Raw genomic sequence first — 19,106 nt, 5'->3', positions numbered from 1 at the left:
TAATGTCTGCAGTTAACCCCCTATCCCCACCACACCCTCCCCTTGGTCGGGCCATTGGACAATGGACTCAATAGAATGCACAGTTCAAATCTGAGTGAGCAATAAATAAGTTCATCCATGTCAAATGTGAAGATTTGAACAGCCTCCAAGAGGAAGTCATTGTTACTGTAAGAAAAGAGTTGCCAGCCAATCAAGCAAAGAGAATGAACATACATGTTCATCAACAATGGGAGCCTCTAGCACCATCAGAGGTCAACTTGCGTGTTCTTCAAGAAAACTTTGTTGCAGGAAATCATGTGCAGCAGCACAGACATCCCATTCTGCCAACACTCCAAGCGCAGTTCCTAATCCCAACACCGGCATATTCCAGCTCATGTGCCACAGGAGGACTCATTAGCATTCCGTAATCCGGGGCAGGAGACACCGCGTTGGAGAGGCAAAGATCCAGTGCCCATTCAAAGGAGCATTCCAGGCAGTGGAAGACAGGTTGGACGCAAGTGAAGTACGCGAAACGAAAAGACAATCCATAAGCCACGCTTAAGAGTGTCCAAGGGCCGAGTACCGTAGCCTTCAAGCATACGACTATGGAGCTGTATCAGCCGGTCACTGCTGTTTTGCACCACAGATAGAGCAGCCATTCTGAAGCAGGCAAATCAACAGCAGTACCCCTGCAGCCAAGGCAAGTATTAGTGGGAAGCCGCTGAGTATGCTGGAAAAAATAGAATGGAAAAAATGCTGGTATCACACCAAATATAGTTTGGAATGAAGTCACAAGGCCAGAGCCCCCAAGTTTAAAAAAAGGGGCCAAGCCTGTAGTAGTAGAGGCATTGAAAATGGTATGGATCAAGGCACCGAAATGAAGTGGGAGATCAGTATTTAAAAGCGCCTGTACCTCCGTGCGGGTGTTGGCCACATGAAGGACGAATGTTTCACGGGAAGATGTGAGCGCAACTTCTTTTTGGGACAATAGTGCTCTTATTGTGCTCAATTTATTGAACTCTGCCTTCATGGTCGGAATGGAAGGCCAAATTAAGATGTCGAGCCTCCCGTGTGGGGGCGACAAAAGCACATTTGTACCTCAAAATACAAGTTGTGAGACAGTTACAATGTAAGGGATGCCAGCTAGCATGCCGCAGCAATCTTCATCATTTAAAAGCAAATAGCAACCGTTTGCAAGCAGTGTGAACGTAGGTGTGATAGCTGGTACTGGATTACCCTTTAAAATACAAGCTAAATTTGGTGCTTTTAAATTACAAGTGCTGTGTAACTGTATATTTTTACACATGAGAGTGATCAGGTGAGGAATAACACAATTCCCTAGTCAAGTACACCTCTTTGCCATCCAGCAGGCATCTGTATGTGAAAGGCAAAGACCACACCTCGTGAAGATAAGCACTACCTAGGGGTTCATACCGGCCCAGGGGATATGGTTTCATGCATCAACTAAATTTAAACAAGGAAAATGGTAACGTTATTACTCCGTGGATGAGCCAGACTGGGGAATCAGTTTCAGCTACTGAAAAAGGTAAAGGTTCTAACTTTTCAATGTGTAACAGACTGTATGTTGCATCCTTCATGGACATAAACTGTTGTTTATCTGTCAAGTTAAATGGCAAAAATAATGAGGACGTGTTGATTTAATCCAGAGGAACCTTACTCATCTTAAGTGTTTGCAAAGTCCAAGCAAACTGCATGATTGAAAGCAATTGATTTTGACCATGGTACAAAACAGACACTTTATCATGAACAATATCCACAACAGATGAAACAATATTATCTAATGTGTAAATGCGGGAGGAAAGCATGTTAATGCTATTATCAGCGACAGCAAGCACCTTTTCTATATTAGCTTGGTCTATTGCCCTTAGACACGAAGCTGCTTCAATTTGGGACAGCTTCCAGATTTCATTATAAATAGCATACAGGAATCTTTTCAATCTTTGACCTGCAGGTCCTTTTATAAAATCTGTCAAATCAATGTAATCTGTCAATAAAGACAAATGGTGTTTAACTGACGTTAGGGTGCAATGTTTCAACCAATTTTGACATAAGTTTCTTACTGAATAGGTTGTAACCGAATGGGAGCTTGAAAAACGTGGATCAGGTCTATCGTGTATATAACCAGGCGCCTTGCCCAGAAAACGGTGTTAGAAGGAATCAGAACTTGTTTCCAAACCGACCAATCCAGGGTAGAAACATTAAAAGAAGCATTTGCAATTAATGACTGCAACTCATCAAGGGTCATATCTGTATGATTGTTCCAGGTGTCATAAGCATACAGATCAGGAATTTTAGGGGCATTCATTTGTTTTGAAGTGGCCAACACAAAACAGGTTGTTTGATGAATTGAACTGTTTAAAAACAGAATTTGGTTAGGGATAAGGCACGCTCAATGTAAAGCCTCCATGCCCTTTACCTGCCAGGATCTAGAACCCCAAGCAGATTTAAGATCAAATGTATCTTTCCATAGTTCATAGCCACCTAAGCTAACTGATCAATAAAGGAATTGGAATACAGTAACTTTGTGTGGGTGAGCCTTACTTTAGAATTGTATGTAGAAGTCATTCTAAAATAAAATGAATCAGGATTGGACTTATTAAAGTCAGTGAAGTATGTACATTTTTTCAAAAGGGTTTTTGAACTGCCTTCAATGGGAGCTGGGCAATGTTCCCATTGTGTGCACTTAACCACATTTCTAAATGTATTAGCTCTATGCAGGAAATGATGGCCATAATGCTGGTAGCTAAATAAATCAGCATAATTAGCATAATTCAAATACAAATATTCAGCATCAAATGCAGCATAATACTTTAAATCAGGAAAATAAAGACTGTACGGCTTGAACGTCCCAATCATCAGAGCGTATGTTTTGTTTCAATAAATCCCCCATAGAAACACGAAGTACATTGGGGACATTAACCACCTCGGTGGGGCCATGAATTTGGAACTTTACTACATTCCAAACTATTCCATCCACAACTGGCCATGTAGAGATGTCGACAAAAGTCTGGTCTCGTTTCATGATGTGTGAAGAAGAGTGTGTGCCAAAGTTCCATCAATTACCTTAACAGCAGAGCATTCAGTAAGGTAGTGACCAGTGATTAGAAGGAAAAAGAATGTCACAAATCCAATCGACATGAACAAAAAATGGCAATGAGGACCAACCAGATGCAAGTCCAAGGTGGAACAAAAACATTTTGTTTAAACCAGGTGACTAAATTAGAAAATTTTGAGGGGGCACCCGATGTTATGGAGTCAGTGTCAAAAGAAAAACGGGACTGGTCAACGGCATTTGCTTGCAAACCAGGCAATGACTCAGTAGTGGGATACGCATATTCAGTGTATTCATGTGGACTGCAAGCCAGAGAATTCAACAATGTCTTAGTAACAGAGGTCATCTCTATGGCAGTGTCAGGCCTGATGTTCTTTGAGTCCAAGACTGAATTCCTTAACATTGCTTGACAGGAGACAGCTGGAGTCCTACTATGAAGGATCGGCCAGTCATAGTTTGACATTATCCACCAAGATGTATGTGTTATCCTTGCGACCAGGAAGTGGTTGTAAAATGACTGTACGAGTACCCTTCACTACAAGCACTAGAACCGGTGCACTATAAGAGGTGCCAACTACCGGAATCTGTAGTGCAGCTTCAGTGGCGGAGGGCAAATGTTCCTTTGCAAGACTGTCACAAGTCTCTTGTAGCTTCTGTAATACAGCAGAATGATTATCTACGTCAAAGGCTACGGCTGTCGCCGCCATGCCTAGACCATCAAGGTCGGGGACAAAAATGTTTATGCAAAAGAGCATTTCATATGGGGTCCACCCACCCAGAGATCTTCTAGGGAGATTAAGTGCACGTCGTACGCTATACAAATGGGTGAACCAGTTCCTGCAAGTATCTATGACTCTAGCTGTCAAGGATTGCTTTAGGTCATGGTTCATTAGCTCCACAACGGAGGTGCCCTCAGGCTTATATGGAGAAAAAAATTTGACCTGCACCCCCAAAGACCTCATGGCATCCTTGTATGCCTTAGAGGCGAACGCCGGACCCTGGTCAGAATGGAAGGTGCCACATGCAAAAATTCCCACAGACTCGCAGATCCCTGATGACAGTTCGTGCGTCAGCACTGCGTTGTGGCCAGACCCATAGAAAACGTGTGCACGAATCAACTGCAACTAAGAAAAACGTATACACCACATCTGAAGAAAAAGAACCACAGTGATCTAAATAAATACAACCGAATGGTTTATTAGAAATGTACAGCTGTGTTTGTGGTTGGCGTGCAGCAGTTGAAGGATTAATCTGCTGACAAATGTCACAATAAAGCACATAATCACAGGTTTGTTTATACAACCCACCCCACCAGTAACGTTGCTGTAAGATAGAAACAGTCTCCGAAACGCCTGCATGTGCCGAAGCCATGCCTTTGTATGCAGCTGTTATCAATGAAAGTCTGCGGTCTGTGTTGGCAACCTGTCACCAACATCATTTATTCTCACATAGGGAACATTATCGGGACTTAAATGATAAGATGATTTAGAAGGGAAGCCTTTTTGGTAATTATCTCCCTTCTCTGTAGCAGCTATTGCTGCTAAAATGTCATCATCAATCTTACTCCTGGACCTTGTAACTGCTGCAACTGAGTATGTGGCTATTGCTGTTCTAGCTGCTTCTTCAGCCAAACTGTTGCCAACCGCGTGTACTCCTACGCACTGGTGGCCTAAAGTATGAATTACTTGCATGTGAGGCAGACATTCTTTAACCCGTTTACCGCGGCGGACATTTCGCCGCGGAGCGGGCGGTCTACGGAGTGGGTGGGGCTGCGTCGGCCAACGGTCGTGCGCAGCACCCAGAGGTAGTGCTCGCGTCGGCCGATCTGCGACTAAAAACCAAAGTATTTTATGCTTAATTGTGCTGCCTTTGGAATCACGATAGTCATTCCGAGACCAAAAGAATAAGTTGTCGTTGAAAGACGGAACACAGTAGTAAGAGTCACTTACAATCAAGGTTGTCACATGAGTATCAGCAAACTCCAGTGCTAGCACCAGAGCACGCAGCTCTGCAAACTGGGCGGTATAGTTCCCTAGTGCCAGCGTGTGCACGACACTGGACTTGAATTCACCATTCACCATGGTACCTGCCACTATAGCGCAGGCTGCTGAATAAGAATGTTTCGAGCCCGTTGCCGGTTGCGCAGAACCGTCGGTGTAAATAATACAATGGTACTCCTCGAGTGGGCGCTTAGAGGAGCAGGATGAACAAATTCATACTGTAAGAACTCCTGAGTTTGCAATGAGGAGTCAAAAATATATGTGACATCAGGAGATGTCAGCGAAGTAGCCCATTGTATCCAACGAGGATGTATAGTTTTTGAATTTGGTACACTGGCCTTCACCACTACTTCAAGAGCAGGATATAGTGTTACAACCAACATGCATTTTCCCTGAGCCAGTGCGCGTTCCTTCAGGATCGCCATCTGGACCGCTGTCAAGACTTTTTCAAACGATGAAAAGCGCATCTCAGCCGAAGTGTACAAATGTGACTTGTAAGCAATAGGTACTGTGTCCCCTTCATTAAATGTCAAGTAGGTGAAACCCACTGCGCCTGGCACAATTCTTATTACCAGGTTTATGTGGTTGTCACGTGTAAACAAGTATTTAGATTCAAGAAGATCAGACTGCAAAGATTGCAGTATAGCTGAATGTTCCGGAAGCCAGCAGGCTTTTGTAAAGTTCAGTTGTATCAAGGCATATAGCGGTTTGATACGCTGGGCATATTCGGGAACGTAAGTTCAACCAAAGTTTATAAATCCCTGCAAAGATTGTAATTTTTTCAGAGTTGTAGGAGAACACAAACGTTCGCACTTCTCCAAGAAGTGAGGCGCCAAGCCTCTACCTTCATTGTTGAGCTCGTAGCCCAGGAACAACACTGTGTACTCTGCAATGTGTGATTTTGCAAAGTTAAATTTGTAACCGTAGTCCGCAAACAAAACTATGATGCGGTCCACGCGACAAAAATGTGGTCATAATTCGTCGTCCGTGCGATAAATATCAACGTACGAGTACACATCAGGGTCTATGTCGTCTAACAAAGAGACGAAACGCCCGGGCTGTTCTTGTAGTCCATGGCCAATCTTCTAAATTGTTTACCTTAGCCGCCGGAAGTAAAAGCTGTCCATTGACTACTTATAGAGAACAGGTTATGACTAAAAAAGCCATTTGAGATGTCAAGAGTGTTTTAAAGTCTTTTTCTTACTAGACTGTCCAGGAGGGCAGAACTAGGGGTATTCTGAACCGCACAGGTTCGACAATGAGAGTTCAAATGTCGATAATCCAAAACTAGGCAGTACGACCCATCGGGTTTGGTTACAGTAACAAGAGGGTTATTCATTGGTGGCATGCATGTCTCAATCACTCCTTGATACTCTAATTGTTCTAGAATCTCAGAAACAGGAGCCTTTGCCTCCCGCCGGAGAGGAAATTGGGAGCTGTGGCTTTGGCATACACCGCAATGGCATCTCATGTGCAGGTCAAAGTTTTACCCAGCCAACCTGAGGACGGTACAAAGCTGGTGCAAGCACCAGAGCCCACTCCTCTGCAAAAGCCTTTGCTTGTTCTTTGGGTACTGTGTGTGAAAAACTAGGGAGGATTACATCCTCTCCCCTCAGAGCTGCTAAAACGAAAGGCGAGGGCCAATCTGCCTCAGCTAACAAGATGTCATATGAAGAAGTCAGATTTTCCCAAAATATCCCTTTAACAAATTAAAAATACTAGGTCATATAGTCCGCCAGGGGGAGCCACTCTGGTGTCAGCAATTTCAACTGTGATGAAAGTGTCAGTAGCTGTCGCACTATTGTAACCTCCGCTGCGCTGTCTAGCCGCGTTACTGCCCATATTAGGTTCCGAAGTTGGGTTCTCACCGTCTGTGGCATATCTTGCTGTTAATGCAACAACTTTCTTTTTCTGAAACAGAGGGCGTTGATGAGGAAAATCGTCCTGCTTACCTTTACCGTTAGTCTGACGAGGTTGCTCACGTTCTTGCGGGGCACCTCAACCTCTGCCGCGATCCTGGCGATCCCCTCCACCGGCTTGTAAGCCTGATGTTTCCTGTGGAGAACGCTGATCAGGGACCTGAAATCTATCAGGAGACCTAATTCTCGCACGGTCGTGCAAATCATAAGTGCGCTCAGTAGACACGGGTATCGGTGACGCAGCACATGACCCTTGTTTCTGTTGTTGCTTCCCCTGCTTTTTATTTTTCCAATTCTTTTTCAGAAAAACTGGACGGTCGTCTTTATTAGACTGCGTCGTCTGAGTTTGATGTTGTGCGGGTGTTTTAGCAAAAGGCTTAAAACCCAAACTATTGCGGCCAATGGTTTTATAAGCCTCAGGAATAATCTTCGGTAGCTCACGGGGTTTCGGGTCTTCTGGGACAAGGCGCAAAGCCTTATACACCTGAAAGTTAACCACATCTCCCTTAACATTCGCAAGGATGAGATCAGCAACTACGTCAAACACTTCAACAAGCCTCATTTCCGACTCAACTGCCGCCTCCGTACCGTGCTCATCCTGAACACGCTTGATCACAGAGGGCAGCACTGTCATAGAAGGTGTGCCGAAACACTTCCCATACACCTCTGCGAATACTTTACCTCAATTCTCACAATCGGTTACCTCTGGTATTAAGTCTTTCTGCAAACTAATTGTGAGGACCCTGTGTTTTTCCACAGGTGTTGTATTAGGAAATACTGCTTCCAGCTGGTTAAATTTCTCAGCAAGCCAGTAAGGTAAATGGTCCTTATTCTGGGGACGCTTGCCCATAACCGAATTAACCATGAAGGGACTAATCGACTTCCCAATCGGTCCAGCTGGTTGCGCTGCAACCCCAGGTGGGCCCACCTCGAGATTGCAGGAAACGTATTGAACTAGCGCCAACATGGAGATTGCAGGAAACGTATTGAACTAGCGCCCGATGTACCTCAATCAACGAGGCATGCAAAACATGCAATTCATCTACAGGGACTGCTAGATAACGTGGATGTGGTGTGTACCCGGCGAAAACTGGCCAAGTGGCCCCAGGGATCAACAAAGGGCCTAAACAGACCGGAGTCACTGTGTGGGGGAGGGCGCCATTAAACCAAATACGATGTTTCCATGGCGAAATCGGAACTTCGAGAGTTGTATATGGCCGATATGCAACAGGTATTGCTGTGGGAGTGTAAGAATGGATTAAGTTATCATCCCCATTCACAGCCTCAAAGGTAACCCACAAGTAGAAAACCTCAAATTGAAATGCTGGGTCCGCACTAACCACAAAAAAAAAATAAGCGCAACACCTGCGTTAGGCACTACATATTGTGTCAAATGACAACGGAGTGGTGCGCGACTATGTGCAGCAATATCGACAGCCATAATGACAAAGAAAAGGAAAACTACTTATTTGTGTGGCAGCACAAAAAGGGTTAGCAATTCAATATAACAATAAGAACCTTTTTAAAATCTCAAGCTTGAATGAACCTATAACTCATCTTTATAGGTAGGTTATGCCGTCACAACTGATTTCCGGATACAGGAGTGAGGGTATTGTGGACAAGCATAAACACTACTACAGTGTCTCGAATATAAGTAACAGACCAAACGTTAGGTGCGCCATGTTGCAGGGATTTTGCTCATGCACAGAACTATGCGCAGTAAACCAGGATCTCGGTGTATTGTGGTGTACCAAAAAACCCACCTCAGTGCCTAGAACCCCGATCCGACTAGCATTAGTGTCTCATTCGTTCTCGGTACTACAGCGAAGCTACCAATGATTAAACAACCTAGAACATGCGACGTAGTAAACTCTCAGGAATAGTGGGAATCAAGAACACTCTTTCGCTCTAACACTCATACTAGTCCACAACGTGAGTAATCAGAGACACGATATAGTTTAAAATGTTTATTTTAACTAACGTGCTCTAAGATGCAGTACTCTTGCCAATACTAACAAAAAGATGCATAAGAATAATACAATCAGCATTGTTACAATTCCATAAAGCACAAAAGGGGAAATCATATTATAATGACAGTGGAAACAGGACTACAGCGCCTTTACCACCCTCCCCGTGCTGGGAGCTAGTTTTAAGGAATAATAGAAGAAGACCTCTAGGCTTTGACGGGGGACCCCATACCTCCAAGATCAGATGAAGTGAACCACATCCCAGGACAAACACAGCTCTTCGAGGTTGGAAAGGTTTTCACCAAGTGCTTCCCCACGCAGGCAATGCCATACCAAAAGCACCCGATTTTGAGTTTGGGCAGCTGCGCCTTCTGCTATGTCCATGTGCGTGGGACCGACCAACATGAACCAACAGCATACATTGCTATCCGACCCGAACAGGCCATGCAGACAGAAAGCTCAGTGCAAGCCTAGATATGTGAAAAACAGACAGCTCCCATGCGAAGAAGCGCAAGCACTCCACCAATGAGAACAGAGCCATGCAACGTTGCAAGCAAAAGCGGCAAAATAGTGTCCAAGCATATATTTCACCCATGCCAACATAGCAATGTCTGCAGGCAACCCCCTATCCCCACCACACTTCCCTAGAAGACAACCCAGCATCCCCTCCTCTAGAAGATAGGGGAGCGGCCAGATGTGCAGGCATGCGCGGCATCAAAAGGTTTGCAGATCTATATAGAGGCGGCAAATTTCTCCCTAGTTTCCTTAACACCGACAAAGGAACATCAACACTCTCAGACACTCTCGGACATCCTACTGTACTATCAAATCTGAGCCACTTGCCGCACACTGCATGATACTTTCCCTGCCCCCTCCCATCTTTACAGCACTAGAATATGTCCACACAACTACCTCACCGAGCAAACTCATAACTCGACTTTACACACGTACACAGATCGCCTCGACAATAGACACTACGAAGGCCCAGATGGCTTGGTCAGAGAGGGACCTACACTCTGAGATATCGGAAGCACAGTGGTATTATTGTTGCCCCCAAACTAAACAGCTATCTCCCAACTTTAGATTGTGATCAAAACACTTAAACTACTTACACAGGACATGTCGTACAGCAACACAACTCCATAGAAACAGCCTGATGGTTGGTACTCACGGTATACTATGCCATAGCCCAGAAGCCACTTTTCGCACTTAGCATGGAACTGTCCCAAAGTAGCACACTTTTTGGCCGAGTTCTGCAACACAGTGAGTGCCATAACCGGGGCACCACTCGCTCCGGACCCCATTGCCCGCCTGCTGGACTACGTGAAGAATGTCCCGAAGGGCTGCCAATGCCTCACAGCGATGCTACTACTGCTGGCTAAACGCAGAGAGGCGATACAGTGCGGAAGATGGCGAGCACCAACCCAAAGAGCCTGGAAAGCAGACATTTCATACTGCAAGGAACAATTATCGACATACTGGGACCTGTTATCCCAAACGACATGACCCAAACGACATCTGGAAACCCTTAACATCCTACTTAAGACTGACTGATACAGAGGGGACAACCACACCTGATCCCAACTCACTTACTACACAACCTAACACAAGAATTTTTCGTTCAGCAGGGGACCCTCACCGCTGTAAATTGGATCTATTGTTATTGACAGCAAGTGGGGCAGAAACCAATGTGGGTTAGATGATTTCTGATGTCTGTACCCCTGAACAGATATGTATGTAGCAGACTGTTTTGTATACCACGAGAATGGTGAAAATGTGCGCTGTCTTCACGAATGACTAAGTTGGGGGGATGTGTTAACTATTTGAAAACCAATAAACTCTTTTTCATCCTTAACTCATTGCCAAAAGCCAGGGGCATTGTATCCGAACCTGAGGACTACTGTGGCTTGGGTAGCCCCAGTTTCAAGCTTGGATGGGGCTGACGCAGCACTGTCTCTGAGTCAGAAAGAACAATAACCTACGCATGCAGAGTCAGTGATGCCAGAATAGGCATTAAGGGACTGAACTCTGCTGAAGGTCATAGAGCTGGAATGGAGCTTAGTACCGAAGTCGTTTTGGATGGACTCAGAGGGTCCAGACTGCATTACGGGAGGGCCCATCGATAGTAACCAGGAGGAGCACCAATCAGCTCTTTGAGCCAGAAGACGCACTTTGCGGGAAACGGTCGCGCATCGATCTGGACCAATGCCTCATAAAACTCCTGAAGCTGGGCAGGAGTCACTCTGGCACCAGGAAATCCAGGAGGTGCAGAGACTGAGTAGGTGCTGGCTCTGCAGTTGGATTGCAAGAGCGGGATCTAGAGGCTCAAGGATGTCCCCTACGAACCTTCTGGGGAAATGGAAGGGCATGGCAACGTCAAGCAGCGCTTTGACAACTTCTTTTTAGACTTACCCGACGATGACTTAGAGGATGATCAATCACGGGAATAGCTCCTGAAGACCCCAAAAAAAGGAGCAATGCAGGGTTCTCCATTGTCACGCTACAAAAAGCTTCATCACCCACTCCTGAATCTCCTTTCAGTGCATCAAGAGACAATCAGAGCAGGCCTTGGAGATGTGGCTCAATCCCAAGTACCACAGACAAAACAAGAGAGGATCAGTCACAGACATCTGTCTGACATTCACCGCAAAGTTTAAATCCCTTAGGTTTTGAAGGGGACATATCTCTAGCACACTGGAAAAAGGTGGGAAGAAAGAGCTTGACAAAAGACAGGAAAACATGGATCGAAAAGTGACAGAGAAAGCTCTCCAGATCTGCAACTTCTAGGGAGGAAGAAAGGAAATGATATCACACGCTAAGGTGGCACCTATATAGGTACCGCACACGTCACATCCGGCGCAGACAATATTGATGTGGAGCCCTTGGCGCCACCTACCAGTGCACAGAGGCACTGCTCAAGATTTTCTGGATCCAGCCTGACTCCTGGGAAATATTCTGAGGTAAGGAATCTGTGGTTAGAAGTCTCTTTCAGAAATGAAATTTCATTAACCTGTCGCAACATAGCTGCATACTTTTTGGGGATTGTGTGTTGTCAAACTAAATATTCGCCTTTCCAAAAAGTATATCAGTCCTTTAAATGATGTTCTTATCAAGATAAATAGAAATGATCTCCTCCAAACATGAATAGAATCAAATCTTGCAAATCTCCACAGGAATGTCACAATAGCACCGGTACTTTAATGAAGATACTATTTGAACCCTCATTCTTGCTTCTGAACTTTGCCCATTTCTGCATAATGTGAACTCCTTGCCTTCTAAACCTTTCTCAACAGAGGGAAAATGTGTGCTCTTGAGTAAAAGATTCATATTATAGACATCTAAAGCCTGTCTGGAATGCTGCACTAAGTTGGCTTGGGTTCCTTCCTCCTAACATAATGTTTTCTTATCAGAGTATTCCAAAATTGTTACAAAACTGGTAGTGTAAAAAAATAAAACCACCCACCATTCTGTCAACTTACCCAAGGTGAGGGCCGCCATTCATCAAATCGAACACCTGAGCAGGGTTTAGTAGCTGCTTAAATCTTCGAAGAAACTTTAGCCCCTGGTTGTCACCACTTTTAGAGTTTACAAATACCAGGAGAGGACTAGTGCAGGACGGAGGACAGGATGCCTTCCAGAAACCTACAAGGAAAGAGATAAAAGAGTACTGAACAGAAGGTCTGAGGATAAGTGCTGAGAGAAAAGGACATATTCAGATGTTTGCTGTGGAAGTAGCTCAAGAGAAGCCATGAGCCTCACAATGGAAAGTGCAAAGAACTAATGAAAAGATGGCAGGTTGCTTACCAGAACTATGCACTGGAGGAACGTGGCGAGCTTAAATCTACTAAAATTAACCAGAAGAAATCATTTTACATGCCTTTAACAGTAGATTTGAAGTGCATTTCTATAATAAACGCTCAAGATGTGTATAATTTCACTATCAAGTAGTTAGGCAAGGCATGAAAACTAGTTCTCTCTCACACAGAAAATTGTCCCCATTAATCAAAAACCATCAAAGAGGAGTTGGATCTCATGTTCTGGAAGGATACCTTTGAGAAAAATCGGTGCGACAGCTATTTTCGGTCAGTAGTATATTTTTTGCCACTGACGTACTAGTAACTGATAGCATCATCACAGGGTTTTGTCCTCCACCAGGAGGTAATCTCTCTGACCAAAGAGATTGTATGGGATCCGCATTAGAATAAAGATCTAAAATTACATCCTGTCTGAGAAAGGTTATTTTAATAGGAACCTAGATAGGGATAAGGCTGAAAACAAAGATGGATGTGTATAGGGATGTGTAATGTGTCCCCCACACCACTCAGTAAAAACAGGTCTACATGTTTCTGCCTACTTGTGCACTCAATGGGTCGGCAGCTTTTGTCAGGATCAATAAGAATAGAAGGACCCCCTAGTTTTCCGAGCCAATTGCAACAGTGTCACCTGGTTTTTATGTGGTTCAGTTCACTTTTCTCCAGTTATGGAGAAAACACTGTTCTTCTCTATTTTTTTTAATAGCATCGGCTCCATAGGTTCTGGGGGGAGGGAGTGTAGGTGCCCTCTTTGGTGCAGCACATCCGTGTGGATACAGTCTCTCCCATTTTGAATGTTACATTAATCAAAGGCATGTCCCGAGTAACTTGAAAAAGCCATTTACTATGATGCCATCTTTAGATCAGATTTTGCTTGACTGTGCCTTGCATGCAAGAAGCTGAGGGTAGGGGAATGTGCCAACACTAACAAGCATTGGTAAAGCCAACAGGTATTTCTAAATGTTCATAAGGTCTATATGCATGTAGAAGTGCTGCTTCAGTGTAAGAAATGCGTTACTTACCTGTAACTGCAGTTATCCAGTATTAGTGTCTTTCATAGATTCACATGCCTGAATCATTCCCCGTCGTCGAGACGGGAGCCTCCGGTATATAAAAAAGTAATGTCCTAGAGACATACATAGAGAGAATAGGCCTGAAGGTCTCACCTTAGTAGCCTATCCACGTCCTTTTGTAGGAAGGACCAAACAGAGCAGGCCCCAAGGGTCCCACCTTGGTGGCCTATCTGGGTCCTTTTGTAAAAAAGGACCAAATAAAGTGAAACAGCCAATCAGCTACTACCTCCTTCTAGAACCTTCCTGTCAGGAGCCCAAGTCTCTCAGATTTTCGTACGCACCAAGCTAGTTAGGCGTAAACTCCTTAGAGAGAAAGGTGAGCCCTGCCAGGGGAGGCGGGAGGGTGCATGTGAATCTATGAAAGACACTAATACTGGATAACTGCAGTTACAGGTAAGTAACGCATTTCTTATCCAGTATTTGGGTGTCTTTCATAGATTCACATGCCTGAATCAGAGTAGCGAGCAATACATAAAGCACATTCTGTGTGAACATCAGGTACAAGCATGTAGATAAAGCATATCACATGACCATAAAGCACAAAATGCAATGCAATATACATACAATAAGAGAATGTGCATACCCGTAAAGGATGGAGGGATGTAGTAGGGCTCACCTTACTGAAATAGATGGCGAAGCACTGCTCGGCCCACTGCTGCATCCTTCATCAGCTCAGTATCCAGGCAGTAGTGCCTGGTGAAGGTGTGCGGGGACTTCCACGTCGCCGCTCTACAAATGTCCAATATCGGCACTCCAGCGAACAACGCTGCCGATGTGGACATGGCTCTAGTCGAATGAGCTTTAACACGTGAGTCTAAAGGTCGCCCAGCCTTGTCGTGACAAAAGGTGATCGCAGAAGAGATCCATCTTGAGATGCTCTGCTTCGTCAGGGGCATGCCCAGTCTTGGTCTACTAAAGGCAATAAAGAGCTGTGTTGACTTTCGAAAGTGTCGTGTCTTATCAATGTAGAATTTAAGGCACCTCTTCAGATCTAGAGAATGTAGAGTTCTTTCGGCTGCCGTGGTAGGATTCGGAAAGAACGATCTAAGCACCACTGGTTCGTTAAGATGGAAGTCCGAGGGGACTTTTGGAATGAAACGAGGGTTAGTCCTCAGAATTACTCTGTCCTCTCGAAATTGAAGGAAAGGATCCTGAACAGATAGAGCCTGCAATTCACTGACCCTTCTAGCAGAGGTTAGTGCCAGGAGGAGGGCCGTTTTCCAAGATAGGAACTTGATGTCTGCCTTATGGATGGGTTCGAAGGGATGCTTCATTAGTTGATGAAGAACCACATTCAGGTGCCACGATGGAGGAACAGGTCGCGGTCGTGGAAAGGACCTATATAAACCTTTCAGGAATTGTTTGATGAGTCTGTCCGCCCACAAAGAAGGGCCCGTAGCCGTTCTCGTGAACCTTGAAATTGCTGCAAGATGCACTTTGATGGATGTATGCGCAAGGCCTGATTGCGCAAGATGTAACAAGTATGGCAGCAGCTGTTGTGGAGTGGCATGGAAGGGATGCAAGCCATGATCCACACACCAGGAACAGAATCGCTTCCATTTTAGTGAGTATGTTTTGTTAGTGCTGACAGCTCTAGCTTTTGCAAGGACATCTCTGCAATCCTGCGGGATGCTCAGGTGGCTGAACTCGCGGTATTCAGGAGCCAGGCTGACAATTTCAGAGAGCTCAGGTTCGGGTGGAGAACCTGCCCTTGAGACATCGTGATCAGGGCCGGAAACTGCTTCAGGCGAAGAGGAGGCCGGGCAGATAGGCGATGAAGTTCCGTGAACCAGTGCTGCCTCGGCCAGGCTGGAGCAATGAGGATCAGAGTGCAGGGTTCCGATTTCATCTTTCTGAGGACCCTGGGTATTAGTGGGAATGGCGGAAAGGCGTACGCAAAGACGTTGCGCCATGCGATGGAAAATGCATTCCCGAGGGTTCCTGAGTGGTGATGCCTGCTTGCGAAGCTTGGGCATTTGGCGTTCTCTCTGGTGGCAAAGAGGTCTATGGCGGGAGTGCCCCACTCCTTGAAGATATGGTTCAGCACCTCCATGTCCAATTCCCATTCGTGGGAAGGAGACGTCTCTCTGCTCAGTGCGTCCGCCAAAACGTTGTCCTTGCCCGGGACATACTCCGCTTTTAATTCTATGCTGTGTTGTAGAAGCCAATTCCAAATTCTTTGCGATTCTCTTGATAATGAGATCGAACGTGTCCCCCCCTGTTTGTTCAGGTAATGCATCGTCGTGGTGTTGTCCGTCCTGACGAGCACCGGGGATTGACGAATGCGTGGGAGAAACGATTGGAGAGCTAGGAAAACTGCTCGTAATTCCAACAGATTGATATGCAGTTTTGTTTCTTGTGTTGTCCATTTCCCATTGATTTGTAGTTCCTGGAGGACTGCCCCCCAGCCTTCCAGTGACGCATCCGTAGTTATTACATGCGGCTCCGCTGGGAGTAGGAATGGCAAACCCTTCGACAGATGGCGGAGTGACATCCACCATTGCAAATGGTTGATAATGGGTCGAGTGACTCGTATGCGGTCCTCGAAAGAACCTGTGGCTTGCGTCCATTGTCTTGTTAGTGCTTCCTGAAGAGGACGCATTTTCAGACGGCAGTGCGGAATGAGCAGTATGCATGAAGACATCATCCCAAGGAGGGACTTGAACGTGCGGACTGGGAGAGTCTTCCTCGAAGCCACTGCCTTGGCTAAGGAGATGAGTTTGGTCTTTCTCTCCCGAGAGGGGAAAGCTCTGACCCGCTCCGTATCCAGAGTTGCTCCAAGGAACGTGATGACTCTGTTGGGTTCCAGAACCGACTTTGCGGCGTTGAGGGTCAGTCCCAGGCGGTGGAAAATATCCAGACAGGCGCTGGAGGATGAGGCTGCGCCGGCCTCCGTCGGTGCCTTCACCAACCAGTCGTCTAGGTATGGAAACACCTGGTGGCCTTGCTGACGAAGGAACGCTGCCACTGGAGACAGGCATTTCGTAAATATCCTCGGGGCCGATTTGAGACCGAATGGAAGGACACGAAATTGGTAGTGGTGTCCTGCCACCGCAAACCTGAGGAACTTTCTGTGTCCTTTGAGAATAGGTATATGGTAGTAGGCGTCCTGAAGGTCTAAAGACGTCATGTAGTCCCCTTCCTCCAGAAGACCCAGGATTTCTTGCAAAGTCACCATACGGAACGATTGTTTCTTTAGGAACACGTTGAGTGCCCTGAGATCCAGGATCGGTCTCCACTTCTTTCCTTTTTGGTGGATTAGGAAGAAGTGGGAGTAGAAACCTTGATTCATGTGGGCCCGTGGAACTTTCTCCATCGCTCCCTTCTGCAACATAGAAGTTATTTCCTGAAGAAGTAATCGCAGGTGCCTGTGTGAACGGTGGCACGGAGGTGTTGTTGGGGGAGTAGAGGTGAATTCTAGGGAATGTCCAAAACGAATGAGTTGGAGAACCCAACGATCCGTCGTTATGGATTGCCAATTTCGTAGGAAGTATGTTAGTTTCCCTCCAAGTCTTAAAGAATGTAGTGGTGGAGGGGCTAGCCAGGGAGACAAGTCATTGTCTGTTGCCAGCAGGCCGTTTTTGTCCCTTTCCTTTGTAATTGGATCTGCCATAGGAAGACTGCCTTCCCTGTTGGGGTTGTCGCTGTTGAAATTGCGGCTTGGACTGTGAATACGAGTACGAAGACCGATTCTGAAAGGAACCTTTGTATGAAGGTTGTCCTCTTCCCCTTTGGCCACGAAAGGACTGGGACCGAAATTGTAGAGTACCCAAAGCCTTGGCGGTATCTGTGTCCTTTTTAATGGTGGTAAGGGCCGTATCAATTTGTTCACCAAACAGATGCTGGCCATCGTAAGGCATGTCCAAGATCCTGGTTTGCACCTCCTGGCGGAAAGTGGTGGCCTTGAGCCAGCCCTGTCGCCTCAGGACTGCAGCTCCCGCCAGTTGCCGAAAGCCAGTCATGGCGGCATCAATGGCACAGTCGATAATTTCTGAGGCAGAGGTTTGTCCCTCCAAAAGAAGTGAATGTGCCTCTTCTCTGACATCTTCCGGCAGATTTGACAGATAGGGCGCAATGTCCGCCCATAGTTGGCGATTATAACGGCCAAGTAGAGCAATAGAATTAGCCACTTTAACAGTCATAGCTGATGTGGTCGTAAACCGTTTGCCCACGGCATCCAGTTTTTTACCCTCTTTATCCGGTGGCGTCGATAAAGGCGAGGCCGGATTCCTTGAGTTCTTCTGCGCCGCCTGAGTCACTACGGAATCTGGTTTGGGGTGACCAGTCAGGCATACCGGCGCCGTTGATGTGGCTTTATATTTCTTATCAAGCCTGGGCACCACCACCTGTACAGAAGCGGGTGATTGCATGATTTGCTTGCCCTGCTTCCAGATGTATTCAATAATTGGTATCGACCTTGAAATTTTCTTTGTGGGTTCCTTAAAGTCATAAAGGAAACATTCTGTCTCCTGAGATTCCATGGACATGTGGAATCTCTTGGCAGCCCGCTCCATGATGTTGTGAAAGCCACCGATGTCTGCAGGTGGAGACTCCGAAGTCTGTGGAGCTGGAGAGGCTGGAGAGTGTGCCACATAGTCTTGATCAGCGTCAGGGTCCGATTGGTCGTCATCCACTTCCCCTTCCTCTTGTTCTCGTTCTTCTTCCTCAGATGAGGAAACAGTTTGAATGGGCACCTGTGTCTGTGGAATGACCAGAGGAGTGGGTCTATGGCGAGAAGAAGGTGTTGGCGCCTGTGCTGGTGTTGGCGCGGAATGCTTCTCCGGGAACCTTTCCTTATAATCCTTAATAAGGTATTGCAGGTCCGAGACTATAGAAGCCGGAAGGCACACCATAGGAGTAACCTGAGACTGAGGCGGAGGGTGGACCTGTTGTTCAGGAAGGTCTTCCTCCTCTTCCGGCTCCTCATCTGTGGTTTGACATTTCAGCACTAGATCCGACGGGCTAGTAGCTTGCGTAAAGGAGTCCTCGTCCGACTCCTGACCTTGTAGTATACAGGCAGGTGGTAGTTGTTGTATCCTGCCTGGTGACGTCTGACTCGGCGTAATTGGCTTTTTAGTAATTTTTACCATGACGTGGCTCACTTGCGGTGGAAAGGCATCCATAGCATGGGATAGGAGTGCAGACTCCTTCCATGGTCCTGTAGATGGCAATGCTGGAGTCGACGGTGCCTTGGCAGGCATTTTCGTCGACGAGAAGTTCGTCGTCGTCGTCGACGGTGGTTGTGACGACGATGTCTTCATCGACAGCAGCTTCGTCGACGGT

The 19,106-nt window shown here is 46.1% G+C and overlaps 1 protein-coding gene across 6 annotated transcripts in view; it reads right to left on the bottom strand.

The window, feature by feature from the left end:
• Positions 1-19,106, bottom strand: part of DGKD (diacylglycerol kinase delta) — a 977,235-nt gene that overhangs the window by 602,226 nt on the left and 355,903 nt on the right. For all 6 annotated transcript variants that reach the window (XM_078666032.1, XM_078666033.1, XM_078666031.1 and 3 more), the window contains one exon: positions 12,418-12,580. In XM_078666032.1, coding sequence (XP_078522158.1) covers positions 12,418-12,580 — 163 coding nt within the window. The remainder of the gene's footprint in view (positions 1-12,417; positions 12,581-19,106) is intronic.

This window comes from Lissotriton helveticus, chromosome 11, assembly GCF_964261635.1.
Source record: "Lissotriton helveticus chromosome 11, aLisHel1.1, whole genome shotgun sequence".
Lineage (NCBI taxonomy): Eukaryota > Metazoa > Chordata > Amphibia > Caudata > Salamandridae > Lissotriton > Lissotriton helveticus.
This window is presented reverse-complemented; position numbering and strand designations above follow the sequence as displayed.